This window comes from Mixophyes fleayi, chromosome 2 (assembly GCF_038048845.1).
Source record: "Mixophyes fleayi isolate aMixFle1 chromosome 2, aMixFle1.hap1, whole genome shotgun sequence".
Taxonomy (NCBI): Eukaryota; Metazoa; Chordata; class Amphibia; order Anura; family Limnodynastidae; genus Mixophyes; species Mixophyes fleayi.
Window position 1 is genome coordinate 140,159,147 of NC_134403.1, and position 18,010 is coordinate 140,177,156.

Sequence of the window (18,010 nt, forward strand, 5' to 3'; positions counted from 1 at the left end):
ATTGTAATGTATTAATGTTAGTTAAATAAAAATCATTACATGTACCTGTCATTTTTCTCTGTTTTTGACCCAAAAATCTCTATAAGGGTCTTAAATAAAATATGTACATAGAACATGTATATTAATATATTAATACATGTTTTTATTACTTTCTATTGTCTGTATTTTCTGTACAGTATAATAATGAATGTACCCTCTATTTTTTTACAGAAAAATTCACAGAAATGTATTTTAATGGTCAAAAATTGCCAATTGTTTAGTTGACTGGGTACAATACCAGGCATGTCTTAATTCATATTTATCTGCTTTTTCTTCAAACAATATCCAATCACTGCACAACGTACTAGCATACTGCATTATGCTTAACAATGACCAGCATATCACTCCCAGCAAATGACCATTAGCCTTGGGCAATGGATTTCAAACCTAAATTACAATGCCAGACTCCTACAAATAAGAGAACATGAATCAGGTGGAGGACTGGAAAAAGCATTGTCATCATCTATTCCCCATACATTACCACCATAGAAAGCTCTTCCCACATGGACCCTCCTTACACTAACCTCTCCCTGCTTGTATCAAGAAGGAGTCATACAGAATAACACATGGGGCCTGAGTCATTAAGGAGAGCAAAGCTAAAAAAAAAAAGGAGTAAGTTTGATCCTGGACAAACCATGTTACAATGCAAGGGGTGCAAATTAGTTTATTATTTTGCACATAAGTTAAATACTGGCTGCTTTTTCATGTAGCACACACATACTTGATAGCCTTATTATTACACTGAAATTTAAAGTTGATCTATGACATGCTCTCACCCAACTATAAATCTGCCCCCACATTTTAAATTTACCTCCCCCTCCAATGCAACATGTTTTTTTCCCAAGTGCAAAGTTACTCTTTTTTATGCTTTGCTTTCCTTAATGAATCAGGCCCATGATGTTTCAGGACAGAAAGTCCCCTCATCCACTCTGAAACATCATGTTTTATTCAGTAAACTCTGTAGGATAAATTTGCATACCGCTATAAGGAGCCATTTCCTACATTGTGCTACTGTATCCACTGTTTATTTTTCTGTTACCCCCTGATATAAATTAATATACCTGATTTCCCTGATTGTGAGATGGATGTGCAATGTTTTGGTGTTGTATAAATAATGCATAATAAAAAAAATAAATTGTCCCATCCTTAACTTCTACATTAGTGAATTCCATTGTTCTGGTATTTTCATTTTAATATATTATATTCTCCTATTTTATTCATAAGCTGCTAAATATAAATCAGGTTTACACACCCAACACAAACTTAAACAATTGTAAAAGACTGCAAAGCAGCTGTAAATTAAAATGAAAACCTGTGATTTTGTCAATCTCACTCAGTGCTTGAGGCTGGATCCCTCTGCCATCAATCTACATACTGCAGGCACTCATCTAAGCCTGTGTGACGTGTGTGTGACAAAGGGTTAATCAAAAACAACCACCTAGTCTGTTTAAAAATTATTAATCTTTCCCTGTCTATGCCACACACTAACTTTGCCTTAACAATTATGCCACCACCAAGGTTTTTGTGAAGTGTCGACACTCTTACTCAGGAAGTCTTCGGTTCTCCCTTAAAACTTACAAATAATTTATCACCACTTACTTTCCTATCATAAACCCAAAATGATCTTCCCTGTTTAAACTATGTAGTGTTTTTAAAACCAAGCTGTCTGACACATGGATTCATAAGAACACAGAGACCTGAGTTGTTATGTGTAATTTAATATGGAAAATATATCCACAATGCTTAAGATAAAACAGTTAACAAATGACATACAAGGACATAATGCTATAGTTTCTATTAAAATAAAAAGTGGTAAACCACACAAATGATAAACTTACGTATGATCACGTTTCTGTTGCTGGGAGAAGCAAAATAGTGAGACATTCTACAATATCATGATTCCCCAAAAGTGAACAAATCTGTCAGCTTCACTTAACCACAAGTTCCCAGGCACAATGAAAGGTGGTCTGACAATGGTATGAAGTATGATGAGTTCAGGGCTATATTATCCCCCCTGGAGTGTGGATAATGGAATATGTATGAAGAATACTCTGATACCTTGCTCTGTATATATCAATGGTATCGTATATGACAATACATAGGAAAAAAAATCTGTCAGCTAGAAAGTCTGTGTAAATGCATATTAGGGTTTATGACTATTGTTCAAAACATATTTCAAGTCAGGTTTTCTTTATCATAACAATAAAGTAAATATCTACATCGCTATATGATACTATATCTACGTGTCATGTACAATATAACAGATACAATCTCTTGGTCACAAGTTACATCAGTAAATCTATTTAATACATATTTAAAAAATATATCAATGGTAAAAATATATAAACTCGCTCAAGGAATATTTACATAGTAAATTACTAATTTCAGCAGTGCAAATATGAGGATAAGGAATAATCAACAAGCTAATTCCCATTAGAATAGTTCTTAATTGAGTAGTGGATGTGAACGGTAGGTTCAAAAAAATTGTTGAATTCACAGCTTTTTGTTCCAGAATCTGTAGTAAATAATTTGTACAAACGATATAAACAGATATGATAATGTAAAAAAAGTTCAAAAAGACGATAAACATTGCTGTTAATAAATCCAGAGGGTTGGTTTGTAAAAATTAGCTTTCAGTCTCATAAATTCCAATTGTGGAGTATCCCATTAGACTACTTAATAATAATTAGTTTGGCAGTCCAATCATAATATTCAGAATTGATCCATATGAATAAGTAACATTCAGTAACTATTGATGACTAATACTTCAAATAGAAGTTAAACCAAACATATAAGATGTCGATTTGCTAGCGGTGCACGTCTGTCTAGCTGATAGCTTTCCCAAAGTAGATGAATATAACTAAAGCTTGTGGATGTCTGTGTATGTTAGAACACTCCAACACCCATTCAGTATTATATCCAGGTGGCGGCTCTGCTCCGACAGCCTATCAGATACTATGGTCGGCAGTCTATAACAAAATATGAGCGCTATGGCACTTAATTGTAATATACCGTCTGCCGTATCCCAAATAGGGATTCCAATCCTTGTGGCTGAGAGACATTCGAGTAGACACTAATTTAGACTGATGTAGATGCAGCTTATATAACTTGGAACAATCTTCTTGTAGCAAACAGTGCACTCAGGGGCAGTGCTAGGGTTCTCAGCGCCCTAGGCAAAATTTCGCCGCCACCCCCGCCCCCCGAACCCCGAACACACTAAATAAAAAAAAAATTGATTTTACTTACCTTTTCTTCCCCTAGCTGCTCCTCGCGATGCATGCTGAGAGGGGAGAGGAGGGGGGAATAACTTTATTTACACTGTCAGTGACAGACAGTGTGATACCTCAGAGGCGCTGCCGGACAGACTATCACATGATCACTGACGTCAGTCAGTGATCATGCGGACATTGAAAAACAGCGGCGGCTGTGCATCTCTCTCGTGCCGCTGAACCGCTGACTAGATTAGAAAATCTAGTCAGCGGCGCCCTGCAGGTCCCGGCGCCCTAGGCAACTGCCTAAGGTTGCCTAATGGGAGCGCCGGGCCTGAGTGCACTGATGCCTTGATTCCAGCCACTTGCAATTATGTCCAATGTAAGTAAGAAATCACTTGACCAAAGTTCAGATAGGATTTGTTAAATATTGCGTTGACGCGTTTCATTACAGTCTAATTTCATCAGAGGGAAATAAACGTCTCTAAGCCACAAGGATATAATATCATATAGCGCTGCATATATTTGGTTTATTGTTGTGTTCATTTTAGAGAGGAGGATGGCAACCTCCTTTTTTTCAGCAGCTCGATTAAGAGTTATCTTCTGATATTTACAGTGTCAGACTGGGGCATGAAGGTCCCACCGGGGCACTGCAACGCTAGGGGCCCACCAGAGGGGGTGTGGCCAGCCATCAAAGAGGCAGGAGCAGACACTAGAGGGGGAGTGGTCAGCCCACGAAGGACAGCTAGCACCATAGTGTAGTATATAAAGAATGCAGTGTGTATATAAAGAGTGCATAGTCTTGACCTGCCCCTTAGATTGGGCAGAACAGTCGCCAAAATCGGGATTGTCCCACTAGACTCAGAACATTTGACAGACTGTCCTACCTGTTCTTGTCACCACCTGTGACTGCTGGTTTCTTTTGTTGCGGCAGTCTGGAACCTGGAATGTCGGGGGACCTATTTGGAAAAAAATGGGTACATTTAGAAAATTTTTCACCATCCCGGCGTTAAATCAATAGGATCCAGCCCCAACATTAAAGTAATAGTATTCCTATTTAATAAATAAACCTATTTCCCTCACTCCAGACAGCCCCAGCAATAAATGATAGCATTTACGCATAATAAATATTCCTATTTCCCGCAACCGTCACTGCCATTAAATAATTCATATTCACATTTAATAAATAGACCTCATGCTCCTCAAACTCAGCCCCATATTCAATTAATAGCCCCAAAACCACGCCATCTTAAATTAATAGTCCCCACTATAATATTAAATTGCCCCATCATCACCCCACAAACAAAATAGCACCCATTAGTTTACCACCACCTACCACACACAGCGCCGGTGCTAGGGTCCTTGGCGCCCTAGGCACAGTGTGAAAATCGGCGCCCCCACCCCCTTTAAAATTGCCCCCCCCCCCTTTAAAAATTGGCGCGCCCCCCTTTAAAAATTGGCGCCCCCCTTTAAAAATCGGCACTGCACTTCCCTCCCCTCAGCTCCCCATGTCTTTCTTTAACTTACCTGCATGAAGCTGCTCCTCTCTGCTCTGTCTTCTCCCCTCCACTCACAGACACTGTCGGGCCGTGATGATGACATCATCACGGCCTGTCACTGTCAGTGAGCGGAGGGGAGAAGACAGAGCAGAGAGGAGCAGCTTCATGCAGGTAAGATTCATAGCCCCTTCCCTCCTCTCCTCCCCGTGGATTTCCGTTTTAAATGACAATAGTAATTATTTTTTAATTTCGAGGGCCTGACCACACAAACATTACATTGCCACAAACCCGCTGTGCCATCACACAAACATTAATGTGCCCCTTCATCACCATGCTGTGCCTCTTTATGATCACACTGCGCCCTCCATGCTGCTTTTGCTCCCCTCTTCTCCTGGCCCCCCTTCATCACCCTGTGCCATGCTGCTTTGGCCCCCCTTCATCACACTATGTCATGCTACTTTGCTTCCCCTTCACAAGGCGCCTCATCTCATATGCCCTTATTTCCTCATCTCTCATGCCACATTTTTTTCTCTCCCCCTCTCCAATGTCCTTATTTATCCATATGCCATTCTTGAAATATATTTTTTAGACATGTTTTTTAACATGTATTGACTCTCAAATAACTATGGCAAAAAGCATTAATTTTACAGTGCCTCCAGGTAGGAGCTTGTTAAGTGGCTATTGCATTACACCAGGGAGTCACTGTATTTGTATTCTCTTATAAAATGAGGCTTATTGGCATAATATTTAATTTTTTCCACTGGTAACAAAATGTAAGATTTTCTAAAACAGGCTCACTTCACAGTAATTTTCTGCAATGAAGACTGCTGAGACATTAGAATAATAATAATGATGATGACCCATGGCGCTATGTGATAAAGGAAATGACAAATGCTCTCCAAAACAGAAAAAATATTATATGTGTATATAAAGCAAAATAAAAAATATATGAATATATAATAAATAAATTCAATCTAAAGCAATCCTGAATGGACAATATGAATGGAGGGAAGAAAATATGCACAAATAAATAACAAACACAAGAGTAAAAAATGCAATCTTTTATAATAAAAAGATACAATCCAAGTAGAAAAAATCATAAAGAATATCTAGTAAAAAGAAACATATTAAAACATGGAGTGCATCCAAAACGGTAGCGTGTATTGAAAAAAAATGAAGATTACCTCGTAAATAATGTCCCAAAGGTATCCCAAGGATCCAGAAGTCCATTAAATGTAATGAGACTGGCACCGAAGACTCCCTTTTTTCAACAGCGGTGCACCGCCAGCCTTAGTTTGTAAACGATAAACTTCTCTGACACACACTCCGCCTTGGAACGCAAGCCTGCGTGTCAAAAGACGAACTTCCGGGTTTTGGCTAAGAGGCACAGGCGCGTACTCGTGCTGTTGTGTAAAAGTAAAAAGTATAACGCTGTCGCATTTGTGCTCTCTGTAGCTGGCTTGGCACTCGGAACAACGGATTAGATGGGGGCGTGGCTTACCAGTGTCGAAGTCGTATAATTGGATGAACGAAAGTATATTTGTTAATATTGTTTCATTGTGCGATTGCATTCAGTATGCCACGCTACACGTGGCATAACGCAATCGCACAGTAAAATACGCACGCACACACTCGCACTACAACATTTAGTTATTTATATAATTCATATTCATATTGATTCCATTCTACAGTGATTTATGAGCAGATAGTATTTAGTTTATTATCAGTTGATATATTATGATTATATGTACACCTCACTGTTATTTAAGGTTCAGGTTATAGGAAATGTGTCATATCATTCTAATCCCCTATTCATCAGCAGCTGTCCGGTTCCATCGACGAAAAGATTGCATATTGCATACTCTAGTTATTGATGTTAGGCAATATCTTGTTAGATTGATATCAGACTGTAAAATGCTAATGGACTAATTGTAACTGGAGCACATCCCCTGGAGAGATGACCCCCACCTTTGGATTCCTTAGTCTGAACTAGCCTATGACCTGTTTACCCTAGACCCACCCGAAGTCTGGACCTATAGAAGCAAGCCACGTGTTTTCTATTGTTAACTCTGTAACACTGAATGTATATATAATCATAGCTGTGCTCCCAGTCTTCAGTCTACTCTGACCACAGTATTCTAAACTGATATACTGTTCACTGGGACCCGTGGAAGCGCATGCAAAGCGAGCGCGGTATGTATGTATCTTTTGGTATTGGCTGTACTGTACTGTATCATAATATAATAATGTATTGAACTGTTGACTATTTACATCTGCTAAAATAAATCACTTTGTGCGTTAGAAACACAATACAATCGCTTGGGCAATGCTTATTTGAAAAACGATAAAATTACTTTAATACCAGCGTCGGGGCCTACCGGTGGATAGCCCGGCTTCCTGGCAGGCCAGTCCGACACTGGTTACTTATATATTTGTGTTTACAATATTTTACTGATATAGTGTCATTTTTGAAGGTATATTCAATTTTTATTATTTCTTTATCATGTCCTAACTTCTCACCAGCATGGCCTACAAATATGATTGTGCCTCCACACAACAGGTCATAAGTTTCCTTTCATCTGCATACCAAATACGGCTCCTGTAATTATGATATTTGAGTACATATGATATAATATTTTCCTGTGTCCTTATTTCACCAGTTTGTCATTAACATTTAACAAAGCTGCCTGTCTCGGCATCCGTTAGGTCTGAAACATCCCAGATGTTTGTGTCCTTAAAGCGATAACTTCAACTTTTGCGACCTGTGACATAAATTGATACAGGACACTGGTCTGCAACCATGTGTCTGGGCTCTCTTATCTACAAACACCTCCTGGAGGGTTTAACATAATCAAAGGGACACATTAATTTAGACTCACTTTTAAGGTTTTAACCCCTGGCTGTACAAAGAGTTCCTCTGAACCATATCAAACTATTACTATAAATTAATTCACAAACCCATATTTGCAGTTTTATATGACTAATAATTAGCTTGCATATGATACTGCACTAGATGTTTTACATGTATATCAGATGCATGTTGTGAAAGGCAATATAATGAATGTATCAATATATTTATAAATGTATACGTTAAAAAATAAAGAAGCTAGTGATCCATTAAGTCACTGAGGAAGGCTGCACCAACAGAGTTCTTAGGAGCAAACATTCAGGACCGAGGGCCAAGAGGTATTGTGGTGCTTCTCCTCCATCCCTACAGTACACGGACTAGAGGGAAGCAGGACCAGGAAGCACCAAGGGCCTCCAAACAATGGTGGATGGGTTCTGTGGACTCGGGGGAAATTTATTTACCTGTTTACCATGGTGTATCTGGTGTATACTGCAATTCCAGGATGGTTTTACTGGAGGGGAGAGGGGTTGGCGGCAGCTGGCTGGCTGGCGGATTTTAGCTGGGAGGTTAAGGCTTGGCTCAGCAGCCTATTAGGAACATTTTAAAGCAAAAGAATTGCAGGTAGCTCAGTGACCCAGCCCAAGGTAGCCCGCTATGAGACCGATCGGGGTGCAGACACCCCCTAGTCCAGTCAGCTACCATGGACTCTTTGACGTGGTATGCCCCAAAGGTCAAGCAGATGAGGTGTGGGCACGTTCTGATCTAGGAACCTAAATGTTGGTAGATATGCCAATTTATGTGTGTATTTTCAGGTGTGCTTATCTTAAAATACATAAAACTCGTATGTATCATGATGCAGCATCACCATCAATTTGGTGATGATTACTCCTGCATCTTTAGCGTTTAAAAACAGATGAGTTAAATAAAAGAAAGTGGCCTTCCATTAAAACAGGTAATCAGCACCAGTGCTATAGCCTGTGCTGCTTACTGCTAAACAATGAGTATGCCCCCCCTCCCATGCAAAATTAGCAATGAGCGCCAGGCTATGCCATGCTGTCATCATCTGGAACCAGCCCTAGCCTGCTCAGCATGGGGTGTAATTCCATAGAAAAACGTTACCTGGTATTAAAGTAATTCTATCGTTTTCAAATAAGCATTGCATAGGTAATTGTATTGTGTTTCTAATGCACAAAGTGATTTTATTTTAGCATATGTAAATAGTCAACAATTCAATACATTGTTATATTATGATACAGTACAGTACAGCCAATACCAAAAGATAAATACATACCGCTGCTATCGCATGCGCTCGCTGCGCACCCACGGGACCCGGTGGACAGTATATCTGTTAGAATACTGTGATCAGTGAAGACTGAGAGCTGGGTGCACAGCTATGATCATATATACACAGTCAGTGTTACAGAGAACAATGCAAATGATGTGGCTTGCTTCTATAGGTCCAGACATCAGATGGGTCCAGGCTAAACAGGTCATAGGCTGATTCAATCTAAGGAATCCAAAGGTGGGGGTCGTCTCTCCAGGGGATGAGCTCCTTTCTTCCCGCCAATGCTCCAGTTACAATTAGCATTTCATAGCCAACATCATACAAAGGTTTATTCCCTAATATCAATAACTAAAGTATGCAATGTGCGATCTCTTCGCCGACTGCACCGGACAGCTGCTGATGATTAGGGTAACAATATGATACTAAGCATGATACCTTTCCTATAACCTGAACCTTGAATATCACTGAAGTGTACATATAATCATTATATATATATATATATATATATATATATATATATATATAGACTAATAATAAACCAAATACTATCTGCTCATAAATTACAGTGTAACGGAACCAATATGAATATGAATTATATAAATAACTAAATGTTGTCATGCGAGTGTGTGCGTGCGTATTTTACCGTGCGATCGCACCACGCGCTGTGTTAGGTGGCGTACGGATCTGTGTTACGTGGCGTATGGATCGCAATCGCACGGCAAAACAATATTAACCAATATACTTTCGTTCATCCAATTATACGACTTCGACACTGGAAAATAAAAAGGTGCAGTAACTCCTCCATAGAAACACACAAGAAAAACAAATTACATTAATGATACCAATGTAAAAAATGAAATAAACAGAAAGCAGCAAAATCAACAATATAGCATACTGTGCCAAGTCATCTTCACCTCAGGACAGCAGCTCAGAGAACAGCAGCAGGTATAAGTAAGCTGGAACCATATGATCACAGGCTGGAACCATATGATCACAGACTGTAACCAGGAGACCAAGTGTGAACTAAATATTAGCATTGAGCATGCTTACGGTGATTGACTGATTTCTGTTCCAAAAGCTCTCTAAAAATGCTGATGGTGATACACTGATTTCTATTGTAAAGATAAACTCTGAGCATATATATGATGTTAGTCTGATTTGCTTCCCCTACATTTAAACCATTTTGTCTTTTTTTTTAAACCAGGTTGGTCCTGGTTGAGATGTTTTCTTTTCCCAATGGGCTGCAAGGGATCATCTAGTAGCATGAAAGTCATGTCGGAGAAGCCCATGGGGGGAAATCAATTCCCCCCATGTGCTAACGGATATCACAGCGATGCCCGGCTGCGCTCACTTCCAGGTACTACAGTACTCGAACATTTATGATTTTCTGACACACTTCTAAGGACTGCGAATAAAAATCAGTGAAGGTACTGGAAGCGCTCTGCGGCACATGGTGGAGAACTGAATCCCTCCCTATGTGTCTGTTTCACCAACGGTGAGATTACCATTAATTTTGATGTTGTGACACACCTGCTGATACACTTCCATGTGATTAATGTTTGTGTCCCACACATGTTTATAAACATTGTAATAAACAAAACATAATCCTGAATAAGTAAATTTAAAAACTAGGAAACTCTTAACAGAATATTCTAATTTTCAGTAGAAATATAGTTCAGTTACAATCCCCATTACACACGTTTCACTTATTTTGAGACATTTCCATACTACACCTTCTTTGGGACACATTCAATCTTATGTGGCCTAGTCAACATCCCTTTCCATTTTGACACAATCAGCACCCTGAAGGAGTAAATGAGGAATGGCGAGAGGAAAGTAGCGGTATGGATAGGGCCCTTACTACCCACATTCCTGGGTTTTCAGATATATATTTTTAGGAAAGATGTTACATTTGTATAGCTAAACTCTGCAATAAAAAATACTGAATCTGAGCAGTCTGACGGAGTCTCTGGGCCTGATTCAGAAAGGAATGCATCTTAGACACAACTTGCGACTGAAAATGTGTGTGCGCTATATTCGGAGTTGACGATGCATCCAGATCTGAACGAATATCAGTTGTGTCTTGACAGACACACCCCACAGACACTATGTCCAATTTGCTAACTTATACAAAAGCCTATTATTTTATATGTTGCAAACACAATTGCAATAAAGCATCATTTACACTTGACTAACCTAGCTAATACAACAGTGCTTACATGAGTACATATAAAAAAAAAATATTTTTGCTACAACACGCTTGGCAAATCCTAATCTATGGCCTAGGGACTACTAAATTTTTAATGAGCGACTGTGAATCATTTGCAACCTTCGAATTACAAGTAGTTGGATAGTTTAGGTGTTAGTCATCATCATCATCATCTGATACTTACACCTGACCCTGATCACCTGCAAATAAAACCACTTTTTGTCAAAAAACCCTTCATACATTTTGCGATTGCCATTTTACAGAGAAAACTGCTGTTTTATCCTTTTTAATGTCTGATCGCACTTTAATACATAAACGTCACATCACTACACCGACAGTAACAGCCTAAACTTAAAAGGTATTGTAAGAAAAGTTTTATAATTCTTCTAAAATATAATATTGAAATTAAGCTTAACATAAATAACAAGGTATTTAATTTTGCAAACCATATTAACAATATGTTTTAATATTAGTCTCTGAAAAGAAGCTGATATAATTTATGAAATACAAATTCTGGATACTATCTGGTTTTTACTTCTCTGTATTTAAATGACCACTAAATTACAAGATGCGACATTAAAAATATTTATGAGTTTCACAAAGATATAACCAGCAATCTGACTGAAAAAAGAGTCCTACTTTTTATGTTTGTCAATAGATTTATGCTGACCACAGCGATTGCAATCCGGCACCATTACAATGGAAAGATGGATGTACTTTCATGTAGGACAGTTCATCACTGAGCTCATTAAACAATCTGCCTTTCCATTCTATGGGATCATATTCTTTACAGTAAAAATGATAAAGCCAATTTGACCATATTATAATAACATCTCTGTGCACAATATAAATTATCTTTATTTTTGAAAAGCTCCTAAAACTTTAACATACATATTTGTTCATGTTTCCAATATTACTTGTATATAATGAAAGGAGATATAATTAAAGAGTCCTTTAATACTATTTATTGGACAGCAGGTCTAATTATAAACCAAGTGTAAGGCCTTGCCCTTTTAGGGGTGTGTCTGTGGGCTGAACTTATCATGCTTTGCTGTGCAGTGCAGTGTACTGTAGGGAAACGCAGCACTATTAATCACAATTGGTTTGCAGAGGTGATTCTGCGCAATGGAGATTCTCCTAATTCTCACCGGGAGGAGGAAGGATCAGTTTGTCTGCTGAGCAATATACAGCGTGGGCTTAAGCTGCAAGATCTCTGTTACTGAGTAGAGGGAAGCAGTAAATAAAGGACTTCAGCTTCTCTGCTCCACCATGTACAGTCCTCTGTATCTACTTATCCTTTGGACCCCATGTATATATTCTCAGGACAGCGCAATGGAGGAGATCGCTACAGAGCAAGAGGCAGAGGAAAGCCACCGGCAGGACAGTGTGAGCCTACTGACATTCATTCTGCTGCTGACCTTAACCATTCTCACCATCTGGCTCTTCAAACACAGGCGGGCGCGCTTCCTGCATGAGACTGGCCTGGCTATGATATACGGTGAGGCATATCGTGACATATGTACTCAGTAACGGGGTTCGATGCTAATATGTATGAAATATTTCCTGGAAATACTGAATTTGTTTACATTGGAGTTTGTGTTTCAGAATCGGTAGTGTGTGTGTGTGTTATACTGTACACAAGAAATGCTACTTGGCTAACCTCATTGTTCTTGAATGCTGTTGACATAACTATCATTAATTTGTTTTGGAGAGTGGCAATGGTCATCTTATGGCACTTTGCAGAGGTGGGATGCTGTGCTAATGGAAGTGGGGGAGTGGTGATGGGACCTTGAAATAGGATGCTGCTATGAATATCTTGCAGTATTATCTATAAATTAGATAGGAAAGGCCAGATCTTCACATATTTTTAGCCTACACATTAGTTGTGATACTTATAGGATTTTGGTAATTTTTCCACTTGCCGGGATATGTGTGTGTGTGTATATATATATATATATATATATATATATATATATATATATATATATATATATTACACACACACAGTCTTGGTACATGACACATATTTATGTAGTGTGATTTTGCTTAGTAGAGGTTGTGGGATTTCCCTGTCAATACAGCATATAATACTATTGCTTGAGGAACATAATGACTGCTATGTTAAAGGCTTGGTTGGACCAAATTAGCATTTGGTTTTATCACTTTGTCTTATCCGTGGGAGCAGATGGCCCTATTGACAAATCTGTTGCACGTCATTCATTCTACTAACTATAAAAGCTCTTGTCTTATTTCTGTTCTGACGTAACACTTTCATTAGTGATGCTTATTGTAATATTAAGGTGACAGTCTGTCTTATAGTATTAAAAGTAACAATAGGTTTTGGAATTACTTTTATTATTTATCAAAGGGTTTGTTGCAGCTACTGTATTTGTAAATCAGTAAATGTGTAAAACTCGTTTACACTTATTTACTGATGATTATATTTGCTGTTGTGCTGCAGGATTTGAGAGTTGAGCCAATGTGCGCTTCTAACCCGTAGATGAGTCCAGAACCTGAGCTTTTGCTAAACGTCACAGATGTTGCTGCTTGACTACTTTGGCTTTAAATATTTATTATAGGATCCTATTTCAGCTTTGTTTTTTTTTTTCTTCACAAAAGTCACAAACACATTTTGAAATAAAATCTGGGGGTAAATGTATTATGCTCCGGTTTCAGCAACTCGCAGATATTTTGTGACTTTGTCAGCAAAATGTAAAACTGCAACGTATTTAAAAGCAAGTTTTGCCTTTAAACAAATTGTTGTTTTAAATTTTGCTGACAAAATCGCCAAGTATCGTCTAGTTGCCATAAACGGAGCATAATACATTTACCCCCTGGTCCGATTCGGAAACTGCCATTGCATAGTTACATATGCTCTGCTCTATGTTGACCAAAAATGAGCAATCTTAGCTGGCATCTTAAATGTCCAGGTAGTGGAGTAAATTTGTAAACACAAATATAAACTCACATAGTAGAGCATTGGGCCTCTAGGTGCAGTCAGTAAGTCCTGTATTCACTGTGCAATTCTACCAATGTCTGGAATTATGCAGGTGATATTCGGCACCACTTTTCCACAGGAAAGGCAGTTGATTGATGCATGGTTGTTGTTGGTAGAAACCTTAGCCTCAAGTGTTGTTCCAGTATAATTATTATTATTATTATTATTATTGTTGATTTGTAAGGCGCCAAAGTGCTCCACAGCACCATACAGTGGGCAACAGAACATACAGTAAACAAGGATATACAAAACAGACAAAATAAATGCAGACCTGAAAACAAATTGTATGGAGGACCCTGCTCATTAGACAGCTTACAATGTAAGTGGAAGAGGGCACAGCTTAAAGAAGAGGAGCAAATGTGTCTTACAGTGGAGATTGGGACAGTTGTGTGGGTGCATTAGTGTGAATAGTATCATCAGGGTTAAGGTAAGCTTTAAAATAGAGATTATCTAAAGATTTGAAGGCTGTGGGAAAGTCTGATTGAGCATGGTAGGGAATTCCATAAGTGGGGAGCAGCACGGGAGAAGTCTTGTAGGCGGGAGTGAGAGGTGGGTACCAGAGACAAGAAAAGGCGCAGGTCAGAGGTAGATCTAAAAGGATGGGAGGGAGAGTATTTTGATATGAGATTTGAGATGTATGAAGGGGTGGTGTTGTTGAGGACTTTGTAGGTAAGGGTGAGTAATTTGAATTGGATTCTGGAGGGCACAAGGAGCCAGTGTAGGGATTATCAAAGTGGTGCAGCAAATGTGGAGCAGTGAGAGAGAAAAGCAGTCTTGCAGCAGCATTTAGGATGGATTGAAGTGTGAATATATGGGTGTCAGGAATGCCAGATAGCAGGAGGTTGCAGTAGACAAGATGGGAGATGGGAGAATGGATAAGAGTTTTGGTAGCATATTGAGTAAGAAAAGGGCCTAGTCTGGCAATATTTTTAAGGTGGAATGGACAGAACTGGGAGAGAGTCTGGATGTGAGGAATAAAGCAGAGGGCAGAGTCAAATGTGACACCAATATAGCGGGCTTGGGAGACTGAGGAAATTTTGGTTATTGATAGTGAGGGAGATTTGAGGGGAGGTGGTGAATCTGGCAGGAGGGAAGATAAAAAAAACCTCTGTTTTGAATATGTTGAGCGTTGGGTAGTGTTGGGACATGCATGTGGTGATCGCTGAAAGACAGTTGGTTACATGAGATAGTTCAGAAGGAGAGAGGTCAGGGGAAGAATTATAGATTTGGGTGTCATCAGCATAGAGGTGATACTGGAGGCTGAATGAGTGAATTGGTGCTCAAAGAGAAGAGGTGTGCAATGAAAAAATTAAAGGGCCAAGAACAGAGCCTTGTGGGACCCCAACAGATAGTGGGAGGGGAGGATGTGCTAGAGATAGAAACACTTATTGAGCAATTTGATAGGTAGGAGGTGAACCAGGAAAGAACTGTGTCACAAAGGCTAATGGAGTGAATAGTGTGTAGGAGAAGTGGGTGTTCAACAGTGTCAAAGCAGCAGAGAGGTCCAGGAGAGTGAGTATGAAGAAATAACCCTTAGACTTTGCAGTAAGTAGATCATCAAACACTTTTGTGAGAGCAGTTTCAGTGGAATGTTGGGGACAGGTTTTAGAGTGAGATGTGTAGAGAATTTGTCTTCAGTTACTGGAGAGAATGACTTAAGGGTAGCTTGGGGAGTGTAGGTGAAGGTGGGTGGAGGGTGTGATTGGCATGAGGAAATATTTTGTATGGTGTCAATATTTTTTTTTTTTCTTCTTTGAAGTAGGTGGCAAAATCACGGGCTGTAAGGGAAGAAGTGGGAAGAGGTGCAGGTCGGTAGAGAAGTGAGTTGAAGGTGGCAAAGAGGTGATGTGGGTTAGAAGACTGTGTGGATATTAGAGCTTTGAAGAAAGTTTGTTTGGCAGTTGAAAGTGTAATGCTGTAAGATGAAAGGATTAATTTATAGTGGAGAAAATCGGGATAGGAACAAGATTTCCTCTAGTGGTGCTCTGTAATGCGGGAGCACTTTTCAGGGAGGGTGTCTGTTTGGTGTGCCATGGTTTGGGTTTGGATTGTCGGAGACTGTAGGTGATAGCTGGAGCTACCTACACTATCTAGGGTTGAAGTTAATGTTTTGTTGTAGAAAGAGGCAGCCTGATTAGAGCAGGACAATGCAGACATAGGAGAAAAAAGTTGTTTTAGTGAAGATGAGAAGTGGATTGGGTTAAGAGTACTTTGGTATCTTTGTGTACGTGTTGATTTGGGTGCAGGGGGTCATGAGGTAAGGTGAGGCTGGAGAAAAGGAGGTTGTGGTCAGAGAGTGGAAATGCTAAGTTGGTGAAACTAGAGATGCAGCAGTAGCCGGAGAAGTCCAGGTCAACGGAGTGTCCATCACAGTGGGTGGGAGATGAGGTCCACTGGGAGAGACCAAAGAAGGAAGTAAGTGAAAGAAGTTTAGTGGTAGAAGAGACGGTGGGATTATCAATGGCAATGTTGAAATCGCCTAGTATGCGAGTAAGCAAGTCAGTGGATAGGAAATAAGTGAGCCAGGCTGCAAAAGTTGTCAAGAAATTGGGAAACTGAACCTGGGGGTTGATAAATGACAGCAACACAAAGGTGAAGAGGATAAAATAGATGGTTAGTGTAAGACTTCAAAGGAAGTGAATGAGAGGGAGGTTCAGAGTATATGACTTGGAAGGTGCAAGTAGAATGCCTACTCCACCACCTTGTCTATCACATAAATATCACATAAATGCTTGATGGGGTTCAGATCTAGGGACTGTGAAGCCCATGAAATAAGGAAAACATCACTATCATGCTTATTAAACCTTTTGGACAACCACACTTGCTCTGTGGATGGGAACATTGTCATCCTGTAAGACATCTCTCCTGTTAGGAAAGAAATGCAACACTGGGTAAAGATGTTCTTTCTGTACCACTTATTGGGATTCGCATTGATCTTGCTTTCTAAGGGAATGACTGCAGCAGTAGAGTGTCAGAAAATGCCTCCTAGATACACCAAATCTCTCACTGTTTATAACAGCACTCAGGGCTATAGAATTCTTTAAACTGACACCATGCCTTCACTCATCCATTGATCTTCGTTGCTCGCCTGTTTTGCCGTGCACTTTGAATTAATGCACAGATATCGCAATCTTGGAGTGCACTTGTGCCCACTATTGTTTACCTTTCAGAGTTCTGTGCTAATATCACCACAGACACTGGTCATTGTAAAACATTAGCAAACCCTGCCTAACGTGCCTCAGCAGTAACACTTTTTTCAAAATCACTGAGAACTCCTCTTGCAGCCATGGCAATCTAACATTTTTATACATGACCATGGCAAAAGGTGTTATTTGCTGAATTAACACCTATGGTCAGTACGGTGGCTTAGTGGTTAGCACTTCTGCCTCACGTCACTGGGGTCATGAGTTCGATTCCCGACGATGGCCTTATATGTGTGGAGTTTGTATGTTCTCCCTGTGTTTGTGTGGGTTTTCTCCGGGTGCTCCGGTTTCCTCCCACACTCCAAAAACATACTAGTAGGTTAATTGGCTTCTATGAAAAATTGACCTTAGTCTGTGTGTGTGTGTGTGTGTGTGTGTGTGTGTGTGTGTGTGTGTGTGTGTGTGTGTGTGCGTGCGTGCGTGCGTGTGTGTGTATGTTAGGAATTTTAGACTGTAAGCTGCAATGGAGCAGGGACTGATGTGAGTGAGTTCTCTGTACAGAGCTGCGTAATTAGTAGCGCTATATAAATAACTGTTGATGATGATGATATGTGGAAGTCTCTGCTTTCAATATGTTTGGTATCCCTCATTTCCCCAGATGTTTCCATTTTTTGTTTGCCCACTCCCTATATAGCCATTATTTTAAACAAGGAAGTATTCTTTGTGATCATATTTGCTTACATTTCCTCTCATTTAAGTGTGTTCTTCCTCCTCTGACAA

The 18,010-nt window shown here is 39.5% G+C and overlaps 1 protein-coding gene across 2 annotated transcripts in view; it reads left to right on the plus strand.

The window, feature by feature from the left end:
- The first annotated feature begins 12,138 nt into the window (after positions 1-12,138).
- SLC9A7 (solute carrier family 9 member A7) overlaps positions 12,139-18,010 on the plus strand; it is a 78,714-nt gene continuing 72,842 nt past the window's right edge. The window contains exon 1 of one of the 2 annotated variants that reach the window (XM_075200081.1): positions 12,139-12,587. In XM_075200081.1, the coding sequence (XP_075056182.1) occupies positions 12,359-12,587 (229 nt within the window). In that variant the 5' untranslated portion in view covers positions 12,139-12,358. The remainder of the gene's footprint in view (positions 12,588-18,010) is intronic. The other variant, XM_075200082.1, reaches the window with a different exon arrangement.